The following is a 27,920-nucleotide window of genomic DNA, read 5'->3' on the forward strand; positions in this document are numbered from 1 at the left end:
AGATGTGTATAAGGTAGTTGCTTCTTCATTTCATGCCGTTTTGGCTTACAAAAGCTTTCACAGGACCTCTCTACTTTTGCATAGGGAGGGAAACCTGTATTCTTAATATGTTCTTAAATCAACTTTTAAAAGTTTCACTGCAAATCAAGGAAGCACATTAAGACGATCACTTTTTCTGTCAGACTGGAGAAAAACAAAGCTGATGTACATCTGGTAAAAAATGAAAGACTTATTATAAACCTCCAACATTGGCAATGGTGTAAGAAAATGAGCACTCTTATCCATCACAAAGGATGTGAACATGGTATGTCATTTTAAAAAGCAATCTGGCAATATTCATCAAATTTTTTTTAAAGCTTATGTCTAGCAACTTCACCTCTAGCAATCTATCTTACAGAAATACTAGGACACAAGGACTCAAACTGAAGGCCCTGATGTTGGAAGACATATCCTCTTTAATTTTTAGACACATTTTTAGTATATTAAATGTGTACATTAAAGCACAAATTTCTACTGCTCCTGGGGTACGAATACAATGGCTTAGAAGACAGGCCAAATACGGGCCCAAAATCCTGTACAGCAACAATAAGCTTGAAATGAGCAACGTCTACCCCAGCATTATCCTTTATAGAGGGAGCATGCTTGGTATTTGTAAATAAATACCTCTCTTGACCCTACAGATTCTGGAAATTTGACCCTTCTTATAGGAATAATACAAAAGATACCCAAGGTTGTTCACTGGAGCACTGTATACAATGCACCAACAAACCGGAAACCACCTAAATATCCATTAATATAATATAGGACTGGCGAATTACAGTACATTCTTACAACTTAATACTATGCTATATAAAAAGAATGAGGTGGTTATCACATGTAGTAGCATGGAAACATGCCCACAATATGTCAGGTGAAAAAAGTTGTAGAATACAATTATGATAATAGCTAGTATTTATTGAAACCTCAACATATTCCAGTTAGTGTGGCAAGCACTTTACATTATTCCCGACTATTCCAACGACTCTATTCACTGGGTCAGGATATGATCTCAGGCATCTGACTATAATCATAAGCCTCTATACATCTTTCACAACATACAGTCTTGTACCTTTAAAAATTATTTGTGTATTATGTCTATACATGCATAGAAACACACCAAGCAGAATTGATTGGTGGAAGAATTTCATCTTCTAGGATTTTGTTTCTATTAAAGTACTTTTGTTAAAGTACTTTTAAAGATAAATATTAATGAAGTCATACAAAAGTTGAAAATCATCTAATTCTACTATTCACCATTAAGTTTGTGATAGTAAAGAGGCTAAAACCACCCCCTAAAATCATTCTCCAACAGCAAGGGACAGCAAACAAATGTTCAATTTAAATCAATAATTACCTTTTTGATTATTAGCTTTGTAGTTTATGCTAATCAAAATGTTATTTTAAAGAACTGAAATAAAAACCTTAAAATGGATTTTTCAGTGTAACACTTTGTGATTAGAAAATTAAATACAAAGCAAATCATGATTTACAGCTCTAGAAAACTAGTAAAGCACCAAAGCTATCTATCAAACTTCATCAATCCAATTTTCCTAAAAGCACCTTTTCCTCATTTAAGTTATTTTTCCCAGGAAGTATATTATTAGGCTGAAATTTACTGAACTAGGATCCTAAATATGTATGAAAGACAATGTTAAAATCAGGACTACAAAGATAGTCTCTATCCTCAGTGACAATCTCAAATTTGGTCTGGGATTCAGATCTTTAAACAACAGATGAGTGCAAAGTAAAAGCTTAAAATAAACATTACAGAAACAAAGAATCAAGGATATACCAAAGGAAAAGGTTAAGGAGGTATGCACTCTATATGACTTGGAGAAGGGGAAAAGAGCAGTCTCGGCAGATGACTAACACACAAAGGAAAGGACAACAAATCACCAATGGTGTTTTCTGAAACAGTTAATATTTAACGACTTTCATCCCAATTTAAACAAAGCTCATGCTACTGATGAATCTCTGACTCCTCACACTGGGCATATGGAATTGGTGGCACGTAGTACTAAAAGGGTCAATTGCCTCAAAATGTATAGATCCTAGCCAACAGAAAACACTGTCATTTCTTGCTAGTTTTAGTCAGTGAAGTTAAAACTGAAAGCTTAACTTACTTGATATTCTTCTTTAGAGGTAATCAGATAAATCACAGTTACACTTAATGGGTACATCCCAGGTGGTCCAGTAGTTAAGAATCCGTCTTGCAACGCAGGGGATGCCGGTTCAATCCCTGGTCGGGGAACTAAGAACCCACATGCCACAGAGCAGCTAAGCCCGCGCGCCGCAAATACTGAGCCCGTGCACCGCAACTACTGAGCCCACATGCCACAACTACAGAGCCCACGTGCCACAACTAGAGAGAAGCCTGTGCACCGCAACAAAGAGACGGCGCACAGCAACAAAAGATCCCACATGCCACAACTAAGACCCAACATAGCCAAAAAAAAAAATAAATAAGTATTTTTTAAAAAACCACTTAATGTATAACCACGGTATGCAATTTGCTGTTTAAAGGCCTTGACCTTAAACGTAATGTGCCCATTCAAATTAAGCAGGAAAAAAGGACTTTGAACAGAATAGGAATATGGGATCTCTCTAAAGTATCTGAATACGCATTAAATATTAATTCTTAGCAGAAATAATACAATCTCCTCTTTCACAAGAAGTTTAACACATATTTAAATTTTACCTGTAGCTTAAAAGTCAAGCATATAGTCAAGACAACGTATTTGCTCACTAAGACATTATTCTAAGGATGGCTAATTCACCTGACACCCTATATACTAAACATAGTTAGAACCTAACTATAGTCTTAAAATATGTATTCCAGGTGGATCATCCAGCTAATATTCAGCAAGCAGCAGCAGAGGCTAAAATATAGATGAAGCAATAGTCTACGCTCAAGGGGAATAAATTATGATGAATCCCAACGCCAAACTTTGGAAATAAAAGGTTGATTATACAGAGAAAGGGTACTTGTTACTGAATTGTAACAATGGCCAGGTTATTTTTCCTTCTTTCCTAAGGGCACTTCCAACTGTCCCTCTGCCCTCTCTCCAAGAGGGGCTAGAAGTAAAAAAAAAAAAACAAAAACAAAAAAACAGCCAAACCACAGCATTCCTGCATCAGTATTTGTCAAGCACAATTTGAAAATGAAAGAAATGTAACTAGAGAATCTAAAAAGTATAAAAATGTATCAGAAAATAGTCAAAAATATATTAAATCATAGTATTATACACAGGAAATGCAATTTAGATGTTTCTGATAACCAAAATGACAGGAACACTATTCTTAAATAAAAACTTATTTAAAACTATAAAGACTACTGTAAAATGCAAGAAGCTGGTTTCTGAACGAAATATAGAGGGAACAGAAATGTGAGACAATTCTGTGACAGAAGAGGAATAAAAATATCAAATTTAAACTCCTACATTTTTTTCTTCTGCAAATCCTTAAATTTTCAAATGAGAATGCTATAAAATTCTGCAGACCTGCAATCCAACGACTACAAAACAACTATCTTCCACACAACTTGATCTTGAAAATTAAGTATACTTAAGACATACAGACTCCCATTGAGCTGATGAAACACAGTTCCCAACAAGACACACAGAAAATGGTACAGTACTAGAATGAGAACGAAACATGGAACCAGAGTTGAATTTGGCTGCAGTCTACAACTCAGCACCCTTAAGACCCTAGAGGAGTGACGACTTTGAGCCTCACTTTACAAGAACTAATATCTCCTGCAATGGTGCTGTTTTATAAATCACAAACTCAGATTGTACAACTATTTAAAAGCTGCTGAATAATCAGAACGATGAACATACCAAGTAAAAGACATGCCTCTTCCACCAACCAAAAATGAAAAATAGCTGGGACTCCAACTGGCCTCATTTTGCCTGAGAGTAGCTTCCATAAACCTGCCTAGATGCAACTCAAGGTGAAATTTAATTGTAATGTTAACTTGAAGTAGCTTAGTTACCAAGGAATGGAATATTCTGATGAATCAAAACATTTTAAAAGTTATATGTTTTCAAGCCAGAAGGCTTTGGGGGGTTGAGGGAGGGGGTGTCAGGGAGTGGGAACTGACTTACAAATTTACTCAAATCCAATTATCTTCCCTCCCAACTTCTCCATCAAAAAGCATGAACCGACAACATGCTTAAAGTAAAATACCACATTTCACAACCATAACTAACATTTATTAAGCAGCAAGCAATTCATTCCAAAATCTCTACATCTTAAAATCTGAGACTCAAAATCTCTCAGAAGTTACCTTTCAAAGGTTATCTAATACACTGTTTTTCATTGACAACAAAAACTGTCTTTAAATCATGTGCGTGTCCATTCCTCCAGACCATTCAAAAACCACCACAGATGCCGCACAGACACCACCACTGGAAACAGCGCAGCTTGGGACAGCTGTCAGCTGTTTCTATACATCAGTTTCTCGAACTTTTGGGTCTTAGGACCCTTTCACAACTCTTAAAATTTATTGAGGACTCCAATTACCTTTTGTTTATATGGATTATGTCTGCCATTATTTACTACATTAGAAATTACAACAGGGAAATTTTTGTATAGTAACAAGAAATCTATTACATGTTAACATAAATGACTTTTAAAAAAATAACTGTTTTCCAAAACAAAAAACTTAGTGAGAAGAACAGCACTATTTTACATTTTTGCAAATCTCTAACTCTGGCTTAATCAAAAATAGCTGGTTCCCATATCTGCTTCTGCATGCAATCCCTTTTGATAAGTTGTTTTGGTAGATGCACAGGAATAAAACCTGGCATTACACCATTATAACTAGAAAAGAGTATTTTAATAGCCTTTTCAAATAACTGTGGATATTCTTCTTTGATATTACACCAAAATGCCACAAGTGGTAATTTCTTAGAGATTAGTTACAGTATGAAAGCAGAAACCACAGCAATAAACCCTTTGTACTCTTGCATTAAAATCGGCTGGTCCACCTTGCACTTTAAATGTACCTTTACCCATGCATGATTTTATTACATCATGATTGGTGGTTTGGAAGATGTGGGTTCACTTAAGATATGCCTATCTTCCAAATGTTGGCACATTATTATACGATATCAAAAAAAAAGTTCACTAATATCACCATCAATCACATCAGAAACATTTTTAATTATTGGGAGGCTGTCAAGCTCACAATGACAGAAACAAGCATTCTAAAATTCTAATTTTTGCTTGAAAGCTCAAATTTTATCACTGGCCACAAACACTGTCAGTTGTTCTCCTTAAAGAGACAGGCTCCATTTTTCAAGTAAATGCTAAGTAGTCAAGTATGAACATCATAATTCATCAATTGTTCTTTCAGGTAAAAACAGAGCTCAATGAGAAAAGCACTAGCTTAGCTCACAAATCAATCATACATGTGCTCTTCGCAAAACAACCATCCTACTTTTTAGCATACAGCTTTATGTGTACTTCCCATTTTATCACAACATATTCAAAAAACTCAAGGGTGAAGACTTAATAAAATTAACATTTTTTTACTGCTTCATCAAGGACTTTTTTTTCAAACTGTGTGTGTTTGTGTGCATGTGTGTAGTGAAGTAATACAATGATAACTAGTAGAATATAGTGCCTCTGCCTTGATTCTTCCTAAAGCATCATTACCCACCACTGCTTTTGCACCACTGGTGCAAATGTCAACAGACTAAAAAAGACATAACACCTCAATATTATGAAAAGTTTGGATTTTATGTACTCCCTAAAAGGATCTCAAGGACCCCCAACATCGAGGCTTCTACAAATCACTCTGAGAACCACTGCTACACGATATTACTACCCACCAAAAGGTCCCAGTTCTACCTCTTATCACTACATGAAACTACTCCAATTCCCTCTTTTTTTGTGACAACCCCAAAAATATGGAAGAAAAGCTATTGTCTCCCCCAAGTCTTGCTAAACACCTCTTCCAATAACATTCAACAAATGTGGCATGAATGCTAAGTCATTGATAATGTCTACTCCCCTTAAGTCTTTTTATTACCAGTGTGATAGCTAGAACTGAGCTGATGCAAACAATGATCTGACCAGCACAGAGAAAGGCAGAAATTGGAATATAGTTCTCATACAGGTATTATACGCTGTATTAATGCAGTGGTTCTCAACAAGATTTTGGCCCCCAAGGTACATCTGGCAATATCTGGACACATTTTTGGTTGTCATTACCAGGACATGGGGGGTGGGACTCCCGCAATCTAGTAGATAGAAGTCAGGCATGCTGTTAAACACCCTGCAATACACAGGACAGAATTATCAGCCTAAAATGTGAATAGTACCACCATGAGAAATCTGGTATTAATGGATCCTAAGACTATCAAAAATTTTGGAAGCTTAATCACCATGGCTCTTAAACCATACCAGCTTTTCAAAATTATATATGCAATTACATATGCTTTTGGACAATATATGGAGACCTGCTCACAATGTTTTCTAACGACGTAACTTCAGTAATCTGTTTTGATTTCATCCATTCTGACAATTTACCTATACCTTAACCCCCCCACCCACACACAAAGACTTAACAGACACACCAAACAGGAAAGTGGAAGTCAAACACAATACAGTCTGGAAATCACAATTCAAAACATCAAAGAAATAAAATTAATGACACCAGAACGTGAAAAACAAAGAAAGCAAACTAATGAGAAAAAAGGCCTACTTAACTAGGCAGTCTATGGTCTTTTAGTTTACTTTAAAAGTACTATAGTACACATAGGGTTAACAATAAGAGAAAAGCTAATGAAAAACTGGCCATACTGTTCACATTTCAAGAAACACACTAGAAAGACAATATCCATGTGTGAGAATCTGCTGCCTTCACTTTGTCTTCCATTTTAAACATCTGCACTAACTTCCAAAGAATTTGAAGCACTTAGGTCTTTAAAGGAAAGGTATACCTCCTTTCCTCAAAGCATGTTGGGAAAAAGTAGGTATAAAAGAACTTTTAATTTCTAAAAAGACACAAATTAAGTTATTTCTTAATTAAAGCCCTTTAAGGCATACATTTCCTGTTACTGATCAATTTTTAATACTGACATGATTATCAGAAAGAGAAGTCCTTTTTCCAAAACAGCAATAAAATGCGAGCTAACACAAAGAAGGCACATGGCATTACTGCAAACATTTAGGTTTACTTTAATTGCTGCTGAATTGAAAAATGCCACAAAAATCTTGCTTAGACTCGGTTCTCCTAGTAACCCTTTTTATTGTTCCATAAAAGGATGATTCAATTAACAGGGACCTTGCACCTTATAAGATTTTAGGTCTGCTATATTTAATTAAAATTAACAAATATCCTCATTACAGAAATAATATGTTGATAGGCCTCTTAACAAAATGACTAGAGTGGATGAGAAGGAAGGAGCACGAAATTCCTTTTTAACATATCGTGTGAAATGGGACAGATATCTTTAAAGCCTGTTTCAAAGTTAGAGCCTCACCTGTAAAGAGAGACATACACACACATATACACATACATAAATAAAACTGTAAAACTATAATCAGTGATATTTGCAGAAAAGAAGTTGTTTTTACTTAAAAAAAATAAAATAAGTGTGAGGTGCTACATTAGGTGTCTAGAAACCCCAACATCTTTATTCTGCGTTTAAGTAAAACTTCAAGGGTCAATTACATGCTTCGGGGCTACAAAGAGAACTCGGCCCCCCATCTCTTACCCTTGAATCTTCAAAAAATGGAAGAAATGCAGTCTCACGATTTAGGCCTCTACTCTGCTGTATACACGCAGAAAAAAAGGCTGTAATCTTTCGATCAACAATGAGTTCTCAAATTACATCCCATTCTTTGAGAGACAGAGAAAAGAAAAAGAAAACTTCTTTAAAAATCCCAACATGGGAAAGAAAGTATAAGATGTAGGCCTAGTGAGATTAGAAGGCATAGATGGACTGCAGTAAAAAAAGTCTACCATCAGAAGAACAGAAAGTATCACTGCAGATGGAGAGACGGAAGCAAGGTGAAATCCGGCGACCCTATCGAAACAAAACCGGGAGAGCGACACGTAATGCAACGCCTTTCGACGGGGGGCACCCGGGAAAGTGCCCCTCTCCTGGCAGCCGAAAGGCTGGAGGGAACGGAGGCGGGGGGAGGGGATGTTCGAACAGCTGGGCTCGACGCTCAAAACTGGGCTTTTAACTCGTGCTCAAGCAAGCTGGGACGCGGAAGTGGGTTAACACTGGCGCACGAAGTGGGCATCTCGGATACGGGAGGGAGAGCTAGGCCGGGAACACAAGCAGCGAAACGAGCCCGAGAGGCGCCGGGCGGCGAGCCCGAACCCTGTGTGCAGACCCCGCGAGAAGCAGGGCCTTCCTCCCCGGCAGCTGAGCACCGGGGTTTCCCCCCCACCCCACCCCTTTCTCTTATCGGACGAGGCGGAGGAGCGGGAGCAGTAGAGTTAGAGGATCCTCCGGCCATTCCGGAAGGGAAAGGCCCCCGGCCCGCCAGCGGCCGAAGCCAGGAAGGGGTGGGAGGAAGCGGGAACCGAACACAAGGGGAAGTGCGGCGGCGAGTGGGAGAGGAAACAGGAAGAGCCCCGGTCCCGCCCGCCTCCCCCTCGGGGCGAGGGCCCGGCTCGCGCGCCCCCCCTCCCCCCTCTCCCCTCCCCCGACGCCCCCAAAGCCCTGCCGGCGTGCGAGAGAAAACAGAATACAAATCACTTACAACGGCATCGTCTCCTGCGCCGGCACCGCCCAGTCACTTCCCCCCCGCAACCGCCGCCGCTGCCGCCCTGGGCATGATCCACTGAGGCGGGAGGGAGGGGGGGGGGCCTGCCTCAGCCCTGGGTCCAACCCCACTCCCGCACCCGCTCCCGCCGCTTTAAGCGCTTCTCCTCCTTCTCCTTCGTCCTAACATGGCGCCCGAGCGCTACCACAGCAACGTTCTAGAACCGCTGACGCCACTGCACACGCTGTGCGTGCGCCTGCGCAGCAGCCGCCCGGCCCGCCGCGAAGCCTCACGGGAAGGGTAGTTCGTGCGCCGGCTGGCGCTCCGGCGGCTTCCGCCCCAGTTGTGTCCAGCTTCCGCGGCACGTGTCGGGCGTATGGGTGGGAGCCGTTTGGGAGGCTCTGGGCTCGGGGGTGTCCCTCCTGCCGGGCCGCTCTCGTCGCCGATGGGGGCGATGCAGCCTGGACGGCGCGAGGAAGGCCCCGGAGAGGCGCCGCTTCCGGTGCATTGTGAGGTCCCGCCGTTCTCTCCGCCCGAGGTTGCGGCGGCTGCGCTTCCCCTCGGACCGCGTCGGTGGAGGCGCTTGGAGAGGACCGAGGCGCCCACGCGTGCCCCGGGTGCCAGCCGAGCGCTGGGCTCAGAACGGGCACACTGGGTTGTAACAGGTTACTCAACCTCTTATTTTTTGCAAAGTGAGAGTAATGCCTGCTTCCTAGGGTAGTGGCGCCTATTTAATGTGATAATGCAAGAAGGGTGCTTGGCACTGCCGGGGACAGAGGGCGCAGAGACGTCGCTAGGACTCCCGCCTTACCCTCTAGACTCGGTCCCCCCGGCGCGGAGCTTTTGAGTTGTTCTGTCCACTAAGGTGGACGCAGGCGCTCAGGAAATATCTGTTGAATGAATAAATTTGCTGGATAGGACTGTGATGACAGCAGATTCGGGAACAGGAGCTAAATTTATTTCTAACAGCTGGTGCACTGGAACTCACTATAAAGCTGTCATTCAGTAGAAACGTAGGTGCCAATAAGCCTTGGGATGTTAGCAAAGGCCGTTTCGCCCGTAGTTTCCCTGAGGCTGTGTTTTGCAACCCCTTCTCTCCCTGGGGTGGGACTTGGGAGTTACCGACACACCTCCAGCAAAAGTTTAATAAAGAATGCCTGAGACTGACTTGACTCTCATATTCTTTCCCTCTTCGTATTTAGAACGCGTTCCAAAGTGGCACACGGAAGATTAATGGAGGGGAAGGGGGGCATCAAATATGGGAAAGTTAAAGTTCTAAATTCTTTAAATATGCACTTGTAAATCCTCAGGAAATTTGACAAAAGATTTCCATTTTTTTCACAGAACGTCTAGTGGGACTAGCGTTCTAGGACTAATGAGCGGCTCAGTGGGAAAAGCACAGGATCCAAACCCGCATTGTCCAATAAGGTAGCCATTTGTCACATGCGGCTTGCCGGCACTTGAAATGAGGCTAGTTCATTTAAGATGTAAGTACAAATCACGCGCAGATTTCAGAGATCTTACTATGCACAAAAGAAAGAAATACCTCACTGACAATTTTTTTATATTGTGTTTTGGATATAGTGCATTAAAGAAAAATATGAAAATTTCAACTGTTTCTTTTTACTTTTTAAAATGTGGCTGCTAGAAAAATTTAAATTATGTATGTGGCCATCATTTCTATGGAACAGCAATGATCTGGAGACAGACTTGTATTTGATTCTCAATTCTACTTATTCCCTTACCCTCTTGTGGCTTTAGTTGGGGGCCCAGTAATAGACCTGTCAAAATTTTTGAAAATCAGAGATCCAGTGGAATCAATAAAATATTAAAGCTATGGTCTTAAAAGTTGCTCATAAAGGTAGGCACTGATGATTGTCAAATACTAACACTGTCCCACTTACATTCTGGGGGGTGGGAGCAGATAAACACTTGAAGATGTAAGGGAATTATAGACTGTAATAAGAACCATGAATAAAATAAATCAGATAAAATTACGGGGCAGTTCAACTTTAGATAGGGTGGTCAAACTAGGCCTCTCAGAGGAGCTGATCTTTGACCTGAGACCTGAAGCCTTTCTGAGAGATTTGGATTTTATCTTTTTGTGAATGGGGAAGACATTGGAAGTTTTAAAAGGGGAAGAAGATTACATTGATATTTGTGGGAAGATAAAAGGGTAGGGAATCAATTTGAACTTCCCAGATGGGAACTTCCCTGGTGGCGCAGTGGTTAAGATCCACCTGCCAATGCAGGGGACACGGGTTCGAGCCCTGGTGCAGGAAGGTCCCACATGCCGCGGAGCAACTATACCCGCACGCCACAACTACCGAAGCCGGCGTGCTCTAGAGCCTGTGCTCTGCAACAAGAGAAGCCACTGCACTGAGAAGCCCACGCACCGCAACGAAGAGTAGCCCCCGCTCACCACAACTAGAGAAACCCCGCATGCAGCAACGAAGACCCAACGCAGCCAAAAATAAATAAAATAAAAGATAAAAAAATTTTTTTTAAAAATGCTACAAACTGCCAGACGTTTTGAAGTTGGAGGAAAGATGAGGTGGCTCTTGCCATATTCAGGTAAGAGATGATGAAGCTTGGGGGCTTCCCTGGTGGCGCAGTGGTTGAGAATCTGCCTGCCAATGCAGGGGACACGGGTTCGAGCCCTGGTCTGGGAAGATCCCACATGCCGCGGAGCAGCTGGGCCCGTGAGCCACAATTACTGAGCCTGCGTGTCTGGAGCCTGTGCTCCACAACAGGAGAGGCCGCGATAGTGAGAGTCCCGCACACCACGATGAATAGTGGCCCCCCACTTGCCACAACTAGAGAAAGCCCTCGCACAGAAACGAAGACCCAACACAGCCATAAAAAAATAAATAAAAGTTTTAAAAAAAGATGATGAAGCTTGAAATAAAAAAGAAGGGACCAATTTGAGAGAGATTTAGGCAATGTGGTTAATCCTAGTTTCAAGAGGAGAGGGGAGGAAGAAGACAAAGATGATTAGGAAGGTTCGGGGCGGGGGTGGGGAATAAATGAAATAGGAAACGAGGATAACGGGTCACGGGGATGAGATTGTGAGAGTGGTTTGATATGGGTTGATTCTGAAGTGCTTGTGGAACCTTCAGAAAAGTCTATAAGGCTACTGAAAACATACTCCAGGAGATTAGGAGAGAAGTCAGGGCTGGAAACAGATTCTAAACTCTGAAAGCAACTTGCTCATATTTTGGAATCCTGTTTCAGTTCTGGAAGCGCCTTACATATACCTGGCCACTACAATCTGATCCAACTCCTATTTCACAAATGAGTAATGAGCTAGGTGGTCACAAATCCCCAACGTTTAGAACCCAATTAAGGATATAATTTGAGCCAAGGAAAGTGGAGAGTGAAATAAAGCCAGTTGCCAGTGTTTTGGTTAAGACGATATCCACGTTGTGGTAGCCCTGCCGTACATGTTTTTGGAGTCCCTGCCCACTCCCTCCAGCTGCTGCTGAGGCTGCTTTATAGCTGCAGCCTTTGCCCTGCCCCAGGGCCTGCTTTCCACCAGCAGCTAAGAGAAGAGGAAGATGTTTTCTACTGGTATCTGAAGTGTTCAGATTGCATTTTCCACACAACAATGTCATAAATAGTGGGAAGATTTCTAGACTGGTTCTCTTAGGACCACAGTGCATGCAAATCAAAAAAATGCACAGAAAATATTTTTGAATCTCTTCACATATTGGGAACTACCTGGATTGTTTCAGTGTCATTTAGGAGGTGATCATTGGAGATACTGTATGATGTGGAGATTTTTATCTGAATAATAAACTATAATGACTCATTTGGCTACTAATGGTGCATACTTTTTAAAAATTTCAATCAGGGGCTTCCTTGGTGGTCCAGTGGTTAAGATTCTGTGCGCCACTGCAGCGGGGGTGGGTTTGATCCCTGGTGGGGGAACTAAGATCCCGCATGCTGTCCGGTGTGGCCAAAAAAAAAGGAAAAATAATTCCAATCAAAAAGCAGACTTATGGGCTTCCCTGGTGGCGCAGTGGTTGAGAATCTGCCTGCCAATGCAGGGGACACGGGTTCGAGCCCTGGTCTGGGAAGATCCCACATGCCGCGGAGCAACTAGGCCCGTGAGCCACAACTACTGAGCCTGCGCGTCTGGAGCCTGTGCTCCGCAACAGGAGAGGCCGCGATAACGAGAGGCCCGATAACGAGAGGCCCGCGCACCGCGATGAAGAGTGGCCGCCACTTGCCGCAACTAGAGAAAGCCCTCGCACAGAAACAAAGACCCAACACAGCCAAAAATAAATAAATAAATTTAAAAAAAAAATGATACTAATGCATTGATCCACATCATTACCCTGCATTGTTATATATATATAAAAAAAGCAGACTTATGAGTCACTGAAGTCAAAATAATAACATAAGCACTTCCATCTAATAGTTCTGTACTCTTGAGCTGTCTTTTTATTAAATTCTCATTCCTCTTTTAGATGTTGATGTTTTGAAGAACGTGTCTTCTATCATTTGCATGAAAGGAAGTGTTACCAAAAGCTTGGCCCCTCTGTATACCGATGCCAAATCAAATCCTGGAGACAGAGTTTTGGGTGAAGTAGAAAAGAATAGCTTTATTGCTTTGCCAGGCAAAGGGGGACACACCAGCCTTCTGCCTCGAAAAACTATGTGTCCCAACCCCAGAGGGTTTGATAAAGGGTTTATCTGACAAGATTAGAGCGTGAGCAGGGCTTGCACTCCCTTAATCTCGTGTCAGGTGGTCGTCTCTTAATCTTTTGTGTTCTTTTTTTTTTTTGGCTGCTTGGGTCTTCGTTGCTATGTGCGGACTTTCTCTAGTTGTGGTGTGCAGGCTTCTCGTTGCGGTGGCTTCTCTTGTTGTGGAGCACAGGCTCTAGGCACACGGGCTTCACTAGCTGCAGCACGTGGGCTCAGCAGTTGTGGCTCACGGGCTCTGGAGCGCAGGCTCAGTAGTTGTGGTGCACAGGCTTAGTTGCTCCGCAGCATGTGGAATCTTCCTGGACCAGGGCTCGAACCCGTGTCCCCTGCATTGGCAGGCGGATTCTTAACCACTTCGCCACCAGGGAAGTCCCTTGTCTCTTAATCTTGATGAGCTTCTCTGGTCTCTTTAATCTTGCCTCAGGTGGTTTCTCAGCTGCTCCTTCCTTGATTAGCAACTGTTCAAATCTGCCCTTTGGAACTCAGGGAAGGTCACGGAGGCTGGAGTCTTGCCTATAAGAAATGGTGGACAAAAGGAGGCCTCCGTGCCCAGGCCTCACTCGCTTTCAGTGCCTGGGGGCCCCACAGGGCCCTACTCGGTTCCAGAAGGACCACAGTAGCATGTTGATTAGAACCGGCCCCGAACCTGTGCCTCCTCTAGTCTCTGCCTCTCAGTCAACAGGGCAGTCATCCTCCAGGCTTAAGCCAAAACAAGTCAGTATCCTCGATTCCTTCCTTTCCCTCACTGCATATATCCAATCCATCATCAAGACCTACTGATTCCACCTCCCAAATCCACCTGAAATCCATCCCCTTCTCCCCATCTCCTCTGCCACCACCCTAATCCTAGCCGCTGTCTCTTCTAGCTTAGACCACTGCAGTAGCCTCAGGACTTCTCTGGATTCCATTCCTGCTTTTCTCCAGTCCAGTTTCCATAGACAGCAGCTGGAACTTTTAAAACATTCTCTAGATATTACCCCTCCCCTGCATCAAAACTGAGTAGAATGGTTTCCCATTGCTCTTAGCATAAGAATGAACTTGACAGGCACTTACAAGGCCCTGCGTGATCTGGCTCTTGATTTTCTCTCCAACTGCATCTGAAACTCTTCCCCTTTCCTGGCTGTGCTTCAACCCTACGGGCCTCTCTTCTTTTCCTTAAACAGCTAAGCTCCTTTCCACCTCACAATATCCACACGGTTGTCCACATCTGCATGCTGCCCTAGTTCTTCTGATGCTTGTTCTGTCTGTCAAGCTCAAATGTCACTGCCTCAGAGATGCCTTCCCAGACCACCTGATCTAAATCGTGTTTATTTGCACTGTGGTCCTTATCACATAACCAAAACTTTCTTGTTAAATTTTTTTATTATTATTTATTCTGTGATCCTCATTAAAATCTAAGCTCCATGAAGGTAGGGACCCTGTTTAAACAAAGCACAAAACAGTGCCTGGCGGGCTTCCCTGGTGGTGCAGTGGTTAAGAATCCGCCTGTCAATGCAGGGGACATGGGTTCGAGCCCTGGTCCAGGAAGATCCCACATGCCACGGAGCAACTAAGCCCATGCGCCGCAACTATTGAGCCTGCGCTCTAGAGCCCGCGAGCCACAACTACTGAGCCCATGTGCCACAACTACTGAAGCCCACATGCCTAGAGCCTGTGCTCTGCAACAAGAGAAGCCACCGCAATGAGAAGCCCACGCACCACGATGAAGAGTAGCCCTGCTCGCCGAAACTAGAGAAAGACCGTGCACAGCAGCGAAGACCCAATACAGCCAAAAAAATAAATAAATAAATTTATTAAAAAAAAAAAATTTAGTCCATAACAGTGATCATCTCAGATTGTTAATGCCTGGAAGGTAAGGATGCCTATTGAATCATATCAGTTATCTCTTGTTGTGTTAACAATTTGCCACAAGCTTTAAACTAGTTAAACAGCACACGTTTATTATCCAACAGTTTCTGTGAATCAGGAATTTGGACATGGCTTAGCTGGGTCCTCTGCTTCAGGGTCTGTCAACAAGGCCACATTCATGGTCAGACAGGACTGGGGTGTCATCTGAAGGCTCAAGTGGGAAGGATCCACTTCCACACTCGTGTTGGTTGGCAGGATTCAGTCCTTTGAAGCTGCTGGATTGAAAGCATCAGTGTCTTGCTGGCTGTTTGCTAAGGCCCCTCTCAGTCCCTGTCCGTGTGGACCTCTCCCACAGGGCAGCTTGCTCTGTTAAAGTATGTAAGCCCAGTAGGCAATACAATCGGCTGGCATGATCTCATTCACAATCCTCTCTAAGCTAAGCTTCGCTGTATTCCATTGGATGGAAGCAAATCACAGGGTCCACCTACACTCAGAGGGAAGGGATTACACAAAGGCATGAACACCAGCAGGCAGAGAGCACTGGGGGATGTCTTGCCTGCCATATCAACTAAACTGACTTTCTGCCACTCCCAAATACACTCTAAATAAAGAATTTGAATGGCGTTTTGATTAACTTCCTTTTTTTTTTTTAATATAAAGGACTCCAAAAAAATTTTTATGGGTATTCAAATGGTATTTTTCTTTCCTGAAGTGGATCTAAGGAACTCTATGAACAAATCCATATTTTAAGGAAGAGTTTCTGGGTTTGTTTTTTTTTTAACTTTAAGGAAACATAGTATACTTTAGTATTTTTTAAGGTAGAGTGCCAACTCCTTTTTTTTTTTATTTATTTATTATTTATTTATTCATTTATTTTTTGGCTGTGTTGGGTCTTCGTTTCTGTGCAAGGGCTTCCTCTAGTTGCAGCAAGCATGGGCCACTCTTCATCGCGGTGTGCAGGCCTCTCACTATCACGGCCACTCTTGTTGCGGAGCATGGGCTCCAGATGCGCAGGCTCAGTAGTTGTGGCTCACGGGCCTAGTTGCTCCGCGGCATGTGGGATCTTCCCAGACCAGGGCTCGAACCCGTGTCCTCTGCATTAGCAGGCAGATTCTCAACCACTGCGCCACCAGGGAAGCCCCCCAACTCCTTTTTAAAAGATTATTAAAGTACGACTTATACAGTAAAGTGTACAAATACTAAGGCATCTGTGCTTGTTCCCCATCTCTGTAGCACTCCCTACTGAGTGGAATGAAGTTTTATCCATGTACGCGCCAATGTAATGATCACTTAAATCAAGATGTAGAAAATGTCCAGTCTCCCAGCAGGCTTCCTCCCAGCGGATAACCCTCTATTGCCACCAACACCACCATTACCTGGTAATCACTGTTCTGACTAGTCCACTATGGACTAGTTATATCTGTTTTTCAACTTCAAATACAGTATTTACCCTTGTATCTAACTTCTTTCACTCAACATTTCATCTGTAAGATTCTCTATGTTGTCGGAGGTAAGAGTCACTCTTTTTCATTTCAATGTGGTACTCTATACTACGACGATATATCTTTCTCCTATTGTAGATACCACAGCATATCTTTCTCCTATTCATGGACATTTTGGTTGTTTCTAGTTTGGGGCTTTTGTGAGTAATGTTGCTCTGAACATTCTTGTACATGTCTTTTTGAAGATATAAGCAGTCTTGGGTATATACCCAGGAATGGAATTGCTGGGTCATGTGTATACCTATATTTGACTTTATTAAGTCCTCCCAAATGGTTTTCAAAGTGAGAGCACCAATCTATATTCCACTCGATAGGTGAGTTCCAGTTGCTCCACATCCTCATCAACACTTGGTATTATCAGTTCATTTAATTTTGGCCCAAGGGTAGTATCATAACGGAATCTTGTTGTAGTTTTCATTTGTATTTCTCTGATGATTAATGACTTTCAGCCTTTTTCAATATGCTGATTGGTCATTTAGATATCCCCTTTTATGGAGTGCTTACTCAAGTCTTCTGCCTACCTTTAAATTGAGTTTTCAGTCTTATTGACTTGTAGGAGTTTTTAACATATTCTGAGTACAAGACCGCTGTCATTTGTATGTATTGCAAATATCTTCCCCATTCTGAGGCTTGTCTTTTCACTCTTAATGTTGTCTTGAGAAATCTTTGCCCACTCCAGGGTTACGAAGAATTCCTCTTATGTTTTGTTCTATTCTAGAAGCTTTATTATTCTGACTTTCACATTTTGGTCTAAGATCCATCTCAAAGTAATTTTGTATATACTGTGAGGTAGAGGTCAAGGTGTTTTTTTGGGGGGAGGGGTTGTTTGTTTATTTGTTTTTAATATATAGATCTCCTAATGACCTGCAGAATTTATTGAAAAGACCATACTTTCCCCATTGAATTGCAATAGGGCCTTTGTTGTAAATCAAGGGATTGTAAATATGTGGATCTGTTTCTGGACTCCTTATTCTGTTCCATTGATCTATGTGTCTGTCTTAATTACTGTAGCTTTATAATAAATCTTAATATTTAGAGTGAAGTCTTCCAGGTTTGCTGTTCCTCAAAACTGTCTAGACTATTCTATATTCTAGGTCCTTTGCATTACCATATATATTTCAGAAACAGATGATCAATTTCTACCAAAAAGAGAGAGAGAGGGAGGTAGGGAGGGAGGAAGGAAGGAAGGAAGAAACACACTGGGATTTTGATTGGGACTGCATTGACTCTACAGATCATTTTGGAGAAAAATTGAAGTATTAAAAATATTGAGCTTTACAAGCCATTAACAGTATATCTCAGGACTTCCCTGATGGTCCAGTGGTTAAGAATCCGCCTTCCAATGCAGGGGACGCAGGTTCGATCCCTGGTCAGGGAACTAAGATCCCACATGCTGCGGGGCAACTAAGGCCCAGCACCACAACTACTGAGCCCGTGCATTCTGGAGCCCATGCACCACAACTAGAGAGAAGCCCATGTACTGCAACAAAAGACCCTGCATGCCACAACGAAGATCCCGCATGCTGCAATTAAGACCTGACGCAGCCACGTAAATAAATAAATATTTTTAAAAAACAGTGTATCACTCCATTTATTTCATTTTTAATTACTATCAGCAGTGTTTTTAAATTTTCAATGTAGAGGACTTATACATCTTTCTTAGCTTGTCCCTAGCTATGTTATTGTAAATGATACCAGCTCTTTATAAGTAATATAGGAATATGCTTATCCAAAATGTAGGTATATATAATAATGTCTACCAAAATTACAGGTATATAGGACCTACTGTACAGCACAGGGAATTATACTCAGTATTCTGTAATAACCTATAGGGAAAAGAATATGAAAAAAAATAGATATATATGTATGTATAACCGAATCACTTTACACCCGAAACTAACACAACATTGTAAATAAACTATACTTCAATTAAAAAAAAATTACAGGTATATACAGAGGAGGCTTAGCAGTGACAGGCTGGCCTACTCAGATTTGGGGGGGGGGGGGGGCGGGATCTGACTTCAGAGAGCCTAATTATAAAATGACACAATGGATCAAACCAGAAATACGAAAAGTCACCTTAAAGAAAGTAAACTCCTCCTAACCTACAAAGACCTGGGAGAGTGAATATATTAATATATCTGAAACAAGAACGTGTCAAGGGGAGTCACAGGGGTAAAAATCATCACTGCCCATCCAAACGACGTCTGGGAAAGCGCATCTTGTCGGCAGGGACTAGAGCACCTTGGCTGGCATGGCAGGGATGGATCTATCAAGCCAGCCAGCACTCATGCCTTGTCTTGGTTTTGCGTTCACCAAGCACTTCTGATCATTTGGCTTCTCCTATAACCTGCTTCCAAGAAGAGAATGTACTGCTTAAGTGGGTGCCAGTCTCAGCTCACTCAACTATATTTCTCATTGTAAATAAATTGGTACTCTGTCTTCTCTGCTGGTCTCTCAGGAGATTTGTTAAGACATGTCAGCATCTCAGGGTCCTATCTATCCTTAAACGCTACTGAGATCACTCTTCTAAACTTGCATGGCTGAGGGCCAGACTCCATAGCGAATTCACCAAAATTGATGCCACTTAGTGAAGCATCTTGGTGACCCTCAGAGTTACTTAAGTGTTCTGTCACAGCCATATAGAAATGTAAATAGACTACGGACTTTGTTGAATAACTAGAGATTTGATTTAGTTATAAAAAACATAGCTGTGTAGCAAAATTTCAGCTAAACAGCTTCATACACTGATATTTATTGTACCTCTACCATGTGCTATGCAATTTTTTAGTCTGTAGAGAGACAGAAAAACAAAACAAAATCCCTGCCTCCATGGAGGTTACATTTTAGTGAGGTATATAGACAATAAGTACATGGGCGTATAAAATGATGTCAAGTGTCAGCAGAGAAAAGGAACAGCGTGGGATGTCATTGGGAGGACAATCTGGGGGGGCCTCTCTGAGGAGGTGATATTTGAGCTGAACCGTGGATGAAGTGAGGGTGAGCCACGTGGATATGTGGGAGCCAAGTTTTCCAGGCCAAGGCCCCAACACGGAGTGTACTTGGCAATGAGGATTTTAGTGAGAGGGCAGTGAGGTCACGATGGGTCAGACTGTATCAGGCCTCAAAGGCCCAGGTCAGGACTTTGCCTCCCCGTCCGTGTGAGATCGGAAGGCACTGGGGGGCTTTAAGCAGATCTGACTTGTGTTTTAACAAGATTCCCCTGTTGGGATGTTGACAGAAGTCACGGAAAGGAGCAGGCCAGGACAGTAATGTTGGAGGGGTAGGAAGCAGACAGACTTCGGATATGTTTTGAAAGTTGGGCCAATATGATGCACTGATGCATGGAATATGGGGTAAGAGAATAAGAAAAGAACAAGGCATGCCTCCACAGTTCAGGGCCTGAGCGGCTGGAAGGATGGAGTTGCCGATACCTGAGATTGGAAACTGTGGGAGCAGCAGGTGAGGGGAAGGGCGTCACTGGTAACCGGGCTGTAAAGAGGACCGCAATTCTGGGCCCGTGGTTGGAGGAGGATGTGGAGGTCTAGGCGGGTTTTTTCATTCGAATTGGGTTTTTGTCTTGTTTTGACGTATGGGAGTTAGGAGAATAAGTTTGAAGCTAAGGGTGGTGATACAGAGGAGAGGGAAAAATCAAGCTGTGAGAGAGAAGGGATGATTATAGGAGCAGAATCGGATTATGTGAGAAGAGATGGGATTCAGGGCACAGGTTGATCTTAGGTGGGAGCACAGACAGTTCTCAGCAGCAGAAGGGAAGGCAGAGGTAGGTTTGCAGTGGGAGGATGTAGAAGTTCTCTTTTGATTGCATGGGTTTTCTCAGTGAACTAAGAAGCCAGGTCACGAGATGTAACCATCCTGAAGGCATGAAAATGTAACTATCATAAAGACCAGTGATTTCAAACTGTCGAAAACGTATTCTCTTTAGTTACTTAGTGTTTTCGATTAAAATAAGGATCAAAAATAGTGCAGTGAAGTAAAAGAAAAATGGGTAAATTGGACTTCATCAAAATGAACAGTTTTTGTGCATTAAAGGGCATTATCAAGAGAGTGAAAAGACAAGCCACAGAATGGGGGAAAATATTTGCCAATCACATATCTGATAAGGGTCTTCTATCCAGAATATATAAAGAACTTTTACAATTCAGTAACAAAAAGACAACCCAAATAAAAAGTGAGCAAAGGACTCGGATATAGATTTCTCCAAAGAAGATATACAAATGGCCAGCAAGCACATGAAAAGATGCTTAGTTACAATGTGATACTACTACACACCCACGAGTCTGGTGGTTCCCCATACAGAATTACCGTATGACAATATTTCCACTCCTGGGTTTCTACCGAAAATTGACAACAGGTGTTCAAACAGGAAGTTGTACTCAAATGTTCATAGCCGCTCTATTCACAACAGCCAAAAGGTGGAAAGAACTTAACTGTCCATCAACACATGAATGATTAAACAAAATATGGTCTATCTATACAGTGGAATATTTTTCAGCCATAAAAAGGAATGAAGTATTGATACATGCTACAACATGAATGAATTTTGAAAACATGGTAAGTGAAAGAAGCTAGACACAAAAGGCCACATATTGCATGATTCCATTTATATAAAATATCCAGAATAGACAAATCCATAGAGACAGGAAGCAGATTAGTGTTTGCTAGGAGCTTGAGGGGAGGGGATAATGGGGAGTGACTGATGAATGGGTACAGGGCTTCCAAGTGGGGTGATGGAAAAGTTCTGGAGCTAGATTGTGGTGATGAGTGGACAGTATCATGAATGTACTTAGTGCCACTGAATTGTACACTTTAACATGGTTGCAATGGTAAATTTATGTTTTATGTATTTTGCCACACAAAAAAGTAGTGCAGTTATATTCAGATTTCATTATTTAAAGAAATGAAATATATATGCCATTAAGATAAACCTAAACTGATTTCTCATCCAGTGTAATTCTGGGAATTATAGGATTTTTAGAGCTGAAAAGGCCATAGGGATTGATTGTTTATGCCTATATGGTAAAGTTAGTTTGTTAAAAATATTTAGCAACTTTCTAATTATCGAAGATATTAAAATTTATTCATCTTGTTACATGAATTTTTCTATCAAGAGGTTTAGAATTCTCTCTGACTCATAGGTTGGGTGCTGACCTTGAACTCAAAAAGCAACCTTGCAGAAACCAAACATGTCTGACTTACTGTGACTCAAAAAGCATAAACTGTTCTAATTTATTTCCATTTCTAACACCAGTGGTACTGGGGACATAACAAATCACATAAATTCATTAGCTTACATGTTAGAATAATATATAGTCTGATTTTCTTCATGCTATAAATTAAATTACTATAAACATTAGTGTACAGAATACTCAGACTAAGAATGAAATATTAAATCAATATTTATCCCATGAGCTATGCACAGATACTTTAACAATTTACCTCTCAAAATATGGTTTTAATGAAGTAGTGACTCGTTGCCATAGAGCTTTTTATAATAAATCTACTTAATTAAATATTTGTTTGCAGGGAGAAAAAAAGAATTTCCCCAAAACTAGAAAAGCATTTTTTAAAGCAATTTTTCAAATTACAATGTTAAAGTCATCTCCAGCTCTGTAAAAGTATATGACATGAGATCTTTAAAATTTCACTGCATTTCAGGATTGTTCTTGAAAAGATACTCTGCCTGTAATTGAGAAAAAAGAAAAAAAAGTCAACAATTTAGAATGTACTATTAATTTAGAATTTAGAATTAATAGTACATTAATTTGTACTGTTCATGTTTACAATTTAAAAATGAAAGTGCAGAAATTTTTTGCTTTCAAATGAGTAACAAAAATCTTACTATAAACTGTGATGAAGGTATTAGAGGCTATTTCCCAAATAACCAGACACACAATTTCTCTGTCTCAACTGGCTTTTCATTTAGATTTGGGCATATTTTATTTTCAAATTGATATTTTAAAAAAGCCTTAAATCTCTTACCAGAAAATCAACAGGATCATCGGGTCTGATCTTACAACACTCATTCAGACCTTGCATAAGGGTTGGCATAACGTGGGTCATTAAATAGTTTCTCAAGGGAAGAGACTGGGCCTCCAGTAATTCTTTTTCTTCTCTTTTAACTTCCTCTAGTCGTTTACTCTACAAATAGAAAATTCGGGGATGCAGTAAATAGACGGAAAAAGAAGAATGGTTTCATACGACTCACCCCAGAGTGCACTAGAAGTAGATACTGCTATAAATGTTCATCATGTTATGATAAAGATGGCATTTCCAGTTGACAGGGAAAAGATGTAAATGGTGTTTTAACAACTGCCTAGTCATATAGAAAATAATAAACTGGACCCCTACCTCACTTCTTTTTTTTTTTCCCAGCATGATTTATCTCTATTAATCACCCCTTTTGTTCACTTTCTTAATTACTCAGGCAATCCAAATCCCTCTAGGACAGGCAAAAAGATGATGATGATGATGATGATGATGATGGTGATGATGGTGGTAATGATGATGATGATTCTACCTCACTTCTTAAACCGAAATAATTTCTAGCTGCCCAGATGAAGCAAAGTGAGAGAAAGAGAGAAAGAAAGAAAGGGAGGAAGGAAGAAAGAAAGAAGAAAGGAAGGAAGGAAGGGAGAAAGAAAGAAAGACGGAAAGAGGAAGGAAGGATCACAGAATCATAGAAGTGCTAATAGGGACTTCCCTGGTGGTCCAGTGGTTAAGAATCCACCTGCCAATGCAGGGGACATGGGTTCGAGCCCTGGTCGGGGAAGATCCGACATGCCGCGGGGCAACTAAGCCTGCACGCCACAACTACTGAAGCCTGCACGCTCTAGAGCCTGTGCTCTGCAACAAGAGAGAAGCCACAGCAATGAGAGGCCCGCGCACCGCAATGAGGAGTAGCCCCCACTCGCTGCAACTAGAGAAAGCCTGCGCGCAGCAATGAAGACCCAATGCAGCCAAAAAAAAAAAAAAAAAGTGCTAATAGAAAGTCTCGAAGGTATTGATCTGGTGGGCTTGTATTATGCTCAGCATACAGCCCCCCTCTCTCAGGACTAATAATTCCAGATTTCCTTTAAGAAATCTCCCTTCTCAGTCTAGTGGATTGGGTGGGTCTTAAGCCCATCAGTCCAGCCCACTCCTGGCCATGGACATTAGTTAAATGTGCAGCCAAAAGACAATAAACAAGATAAAGATATAAAATACATACTGCCTTAGGTAGAATAAATGCAAAGAGGGAAATTTATTTTTTTTGTTTTTGTTTTTTTTTGGCATGCAGGATCTTAGTTCCCCCACTAGGGATTGAACCTGTGTCCCCTGCAGGGGGAAGCGAGGATCCTTAACCACTGGGCCTCCAGGGAAGTCCCAAGAGGGAAATTTAAAAGTATAGAAAGGGATAGGACGTGCTATGCAGTGGGGCAGGTGTTGAAATTTTAAATATGGTGTCCAGGAAAGGCCTCATTAGAAAGATGACTTTTAGCAATGACTTGAAGCAAGGGAAGAAGTTAATCGCACAGATGGCACGTTGTTTAAATGCACGGAGATATTAGAGGCAGCCAGGTCACAGAGGACCTTGGGGACCACAATAAGGAGTTTGGACTTTCATCTAACAGTGATGAACAGCCTGTGAAGACTTTAAACAGAGAATGGACGTGGTGAATCGGTATTTTTTTTTTTTTTTTGGCCCTGCCAAGCAGCATGTGGGATCTTCCCTGCCAGGGATGGAACCTGTGCCCCCTGCATTGGGAGCACGGAGTCTTTTTTTTTTTTTTTTTTTTTGGTCTGTGTTGGGTCTTCGTTTCTGTGCGAGGGCTTTTTCTAGTTGCGGCGAGCGGGGGCCACTCTTCATCGCGGTGGGCGGGCCTCTCACTATCGCGGCCTCTCTTGTTGCGGGGCACAGGGCCCAGACGCGCAGGCTCAGTAGTTGTGGCTCACGGGCCCATTTGCTCCGTGGCATGTGGGATCTTCCCAGACCAGGGCTCGAACCCGTGTCCCCTGCATTGGCAGGCAGACTCTCAACCACTGCGCCACCAGGGAAGCCCGGGAGCACGGAGTCTTAACCACTGGACTGCCAGGGAAGTCTGGATCTGTATTTTATTTTTTGTTTTTTAAAATAAATTTATTTATTTATTTTTGGCTGCGTTGGGTCTTTGTTGCTGCACCGGGCTTTCTCTAGCTGCGGCGAGCGGGGGCTACTCTTTGTTGCAGTGTGCCATTTTCTCATTGCGGTGGCTTCTCTTGTTGCGGAGCATGGGCTCTAGGCCACGGGTTTCAGTAGTTGTGGCACGCAGGCTCAGTAGTTGTGGTGCACGGGCTTAGTTGCTCCGTGGCATGTGGGATCTTCCCGGACCAGGGCTCAAACCCGTGTCCCCTGCATTGGCAGGTGGATTCTTGACCACCACGCCACCAGGGAAGCTTGGATCTGTATTTTAGAAGGATCACCTGGCAGCAGCAGGGGAACAGATTGGAGATGGAGCGGGTTGAGCTGGGGAGACCAGCCAGAAGGCACCACATAATTCTGGCACCCTGGTCAGGAGAAGGGAGCCCTGCAGGTGGATGTGAGTGCTGTTTTAGGAGACAGAATAGATAAGACTCAGTGATTTGGAGAAGAAGGGTAGAATGAGGCTGACCACCCAAGTTGGATGGGTAAATGGAGGAAAACCAAATGAAATCACCAGGTTGACAGGCAGCAAAATGGCACACTTTTACAGCGATGTGTATTGTTAATGCTGTGTCAATGGCTAGTTGTTATTATCGTTATTATTTACACTAAGCAAAAGACCGGGGCATCTTTTAAAAAATGGTACATATGAAAGAAATTAAAAAAAAAAAAAGAAAAAAGAAAAAAAATGGTACATATGACAAAACAAACAAAAACAAAAACAACAAAAAATTGTTTGGGGTTTTTCCGTGACATTTCTTTGTTAGCCGGATGGGAAGTGCGAGAGGCCTGAATGGTTTTGCCAGCCCCCATCCCCCATCCCCCATCCCCCATCCCCCATCCCCCACCCACTCCCCCGCCCCTACGCATGCGCACACACTCACCCACTCTTCCCAGCGAGCGATCTTCTCTGCGGTCTCCGCAGCCTCCTTGTGCTGTCTCTCTGCCTCCTCCATGGCCTCCTTGGCCAGCTGTTCCTCGGCAGCCCTCCGCTCCTCTTCTGCCTTTTCTTCATCCGTTAAACCATAATTGCGAGGCTCCCCAATCTCTCTGATGAGCTGTCTGATAGCAAGTCTGTTCTGAGCGTCTTCGAGTCTTCCTACATCTTTAAAAACCACAAGAGAGGGAGAGAGCAATACAGACTTTTATAATCTGGTCCTGGGGCTTCCCTGGGGGGGCAGCGGTTAAGAATCCACCTGCCAGTGCAGGGGACACGGGTTCGAGCCCTGATCCGGAAAGATCCCACATGCCGCGGAGCAACTAAGCCCGTGCGCCACAACTACTGAGCCCATGTGCTGCAACCACTGAAGCCCACACGCCTAGAGCCTGTGCTCTGCAACAAGAGAAGCCACCAATGAGAAGCCCGCGCACCGCAACTAGAGAAAGCCTGCGTGCAGCAAGGAAGACCCAATGCAGCCAAAAATAAATTAAAAAAAAATATATGATCTGGTCCTGGCTGCAATCTATTCTGAGTCCATTTTTGGGAAAATTCTATTACTGTGATCTTGTGACGGTAGATTGTGTAAATTACCATATGAGGGTTTCCTTTTCTAGTTACCAGCACAGTTTAGAATTTCTGGTCTCACTGGCAAATATCAGACTGGTCTCTGGGAGTCACGGGGAGCAAGACTGTGGCTCAGGTCTGAGCTGTGACAGTCGCCGCTGATTTGAGTGGATGGAGGGGGGTGTGGACCTCCTCAAAAGGAATGAGTTCTCCACCCTGGGAAGCATTCAAGCAGAAACTGGGGCACTTCACTTGGGGGTTTCCACAGAAGGAAGTCCTGTACTTGGAGGCTGGGCTGGGTGACTTCCAGGTTTCTTTTGTTTTCTGTTTCTGAGAATCAATGATTCTGGGATACTTTTTTTTTTAAATTTATTTTGGCCACGTTGGGTCTTCATTGCTGCACACGGGCTTTCTCTAGTTGCAGCGAGCTGGGGCTACTCTTCGTTGCGGTGCGTGGGCTTCTCATTGCGGTAGCTTCTCTTGTTGCAGAGCACGGGCTCTAGGTGCGAGGGCTTCAGTAGTTGTGGCCCGTGGGCTCAGTAGTTGTGGTGCACGGGCTTAGTTGCTCCGCGGCATGTGGGATCTTCCCGGACCAAGGATCGAACACGTGTTCCCTGCATTGGCAGGCGGATTCTTAACCACTGCACCACCAGGGAAGTCCTGATTCTGGGATTATTATTTTATTTTATCATTTTATTTTATTTTATTTTATTTTTTTGGCCACACCACACGGCATGCGGGATCTTAGTTCCCGGACTAGACCAGGGATGGAACCCGTGCCCCCTGCAGTGGAAGCACGGAGTCTTAACCACTGGATCGCCAGGCAAATCCCTAGGATACATTTCCAATTCATAAAAAATTAACTGTTTCAGTTATCCTACTTGAATAGAAAAGAGTCCAAACTCCAGAATACGTGACTAATGTTAATATCAAGACCAAAAGAAGGAGAAGGAAGAGGAGGGGGAGGAGGGAGAGAAGGAGGAGGAGGAGGAGAGAGAGGAGGAGGGGGAAAAGGAGGGGGAGGGCAGGGGAGGAGAGGAGGAGCTCTAAGCCTCCCAGTACTCCAGGAGCCAGATGCTGTCTCAGCTGGTTCTGGGGGATGAAGAGAGGCCTCGGGAGGTCCCAAAGGTCAGCCTGGCTGCTAAGCTTCCACCAGGCTAGCGGTTTCTCACCAAACCCAGAGGAAGAAGAGGTGTCAAGACCCAGAAAATCAGAAAGGAAGTTCAGGGGTTCATCAAGCCAAGGGGAGGAGAAACAGCTACAACAGATCAGATTTGGAGGCAGGGACAATGATGATGGCGGTGAGGTTGATGAGAGATCGTATTCACTGGGTGCTTGCTGGGTGCTCAGCTCTGAGTTAAGTGTTTACAGGAAACAGGAGGAATGCAATGAAGAGCTATTTGATTTC

General features: G+C 42.7%; 2 protein-coding genes across 9 annotated transcripts in view; both read right to left on the reverse strand.

Moving 5' to 3' along the window:
• Positions 1–8,993, reverse strand: part of PAPOLA (poly(A) polymerase alpha) — a 58,978-nt gene extending 49,985 nt beyond the window's left edge. For 4 of the 8 annotated variants that reach the window (XM_068540837.1, XM_068540821.1, XM_068540790.1 and 1 more), the window contains exon 1: positions 8,767–8,993. In XM_068540837.1, coding sequence (XP_068396938.1) covers positions 8,767–8,774 — 8 coding nt within the window. In that variant the 5' untranslated portion in view covers positions 8,775–8,993. The remainder of the gene's footprint in view (positions 1–8,766) is intronic. The other 4 variants (XM_068540800.1, XM_068540810.1, XM_068540781.1 and 1 more) reach the window with 2 other exon arrangements.
• Positions 8,971–27,920, reverse strand: part of AK7 (adenylate kinase 7) — a 68,051-nt gene continuing 49,101 nt past the window's right edge. The window contains exons 16-18 of the mRNA XM_068541414.1: positions 25,893–26,113; positions 22,830–22,988; positions 8,971–9,420 (exon numbers count right to left, since the gene is read on the reverse strand). Of these exons, the coding sequence (XP_068397515.1) occupies positions 8,971–9,420; positions 22,830–22,988; positions 25,893–26,113 (830 nt within the window). The remainder of the gene's footprint in view (positions 9,421–22,829; positions 22,989–25,892; positions 26,114–27,920) is intronic.

This window comes from Eschrichtius robustus, chromosome 1 (assembly GCF_028021215.1).
Source record: "Eschrichtius robustus isolate mEscRob2 chromosome 1, mEscRob2.pri, whole genome shotgun sequence".
Lineage (NCBI taxonomy): Eukaryota > Metazoa > Chordata > Mammalia > Artiodactyla > Eschrichtiidae > Eschrichtius > Eschrichtius robustus.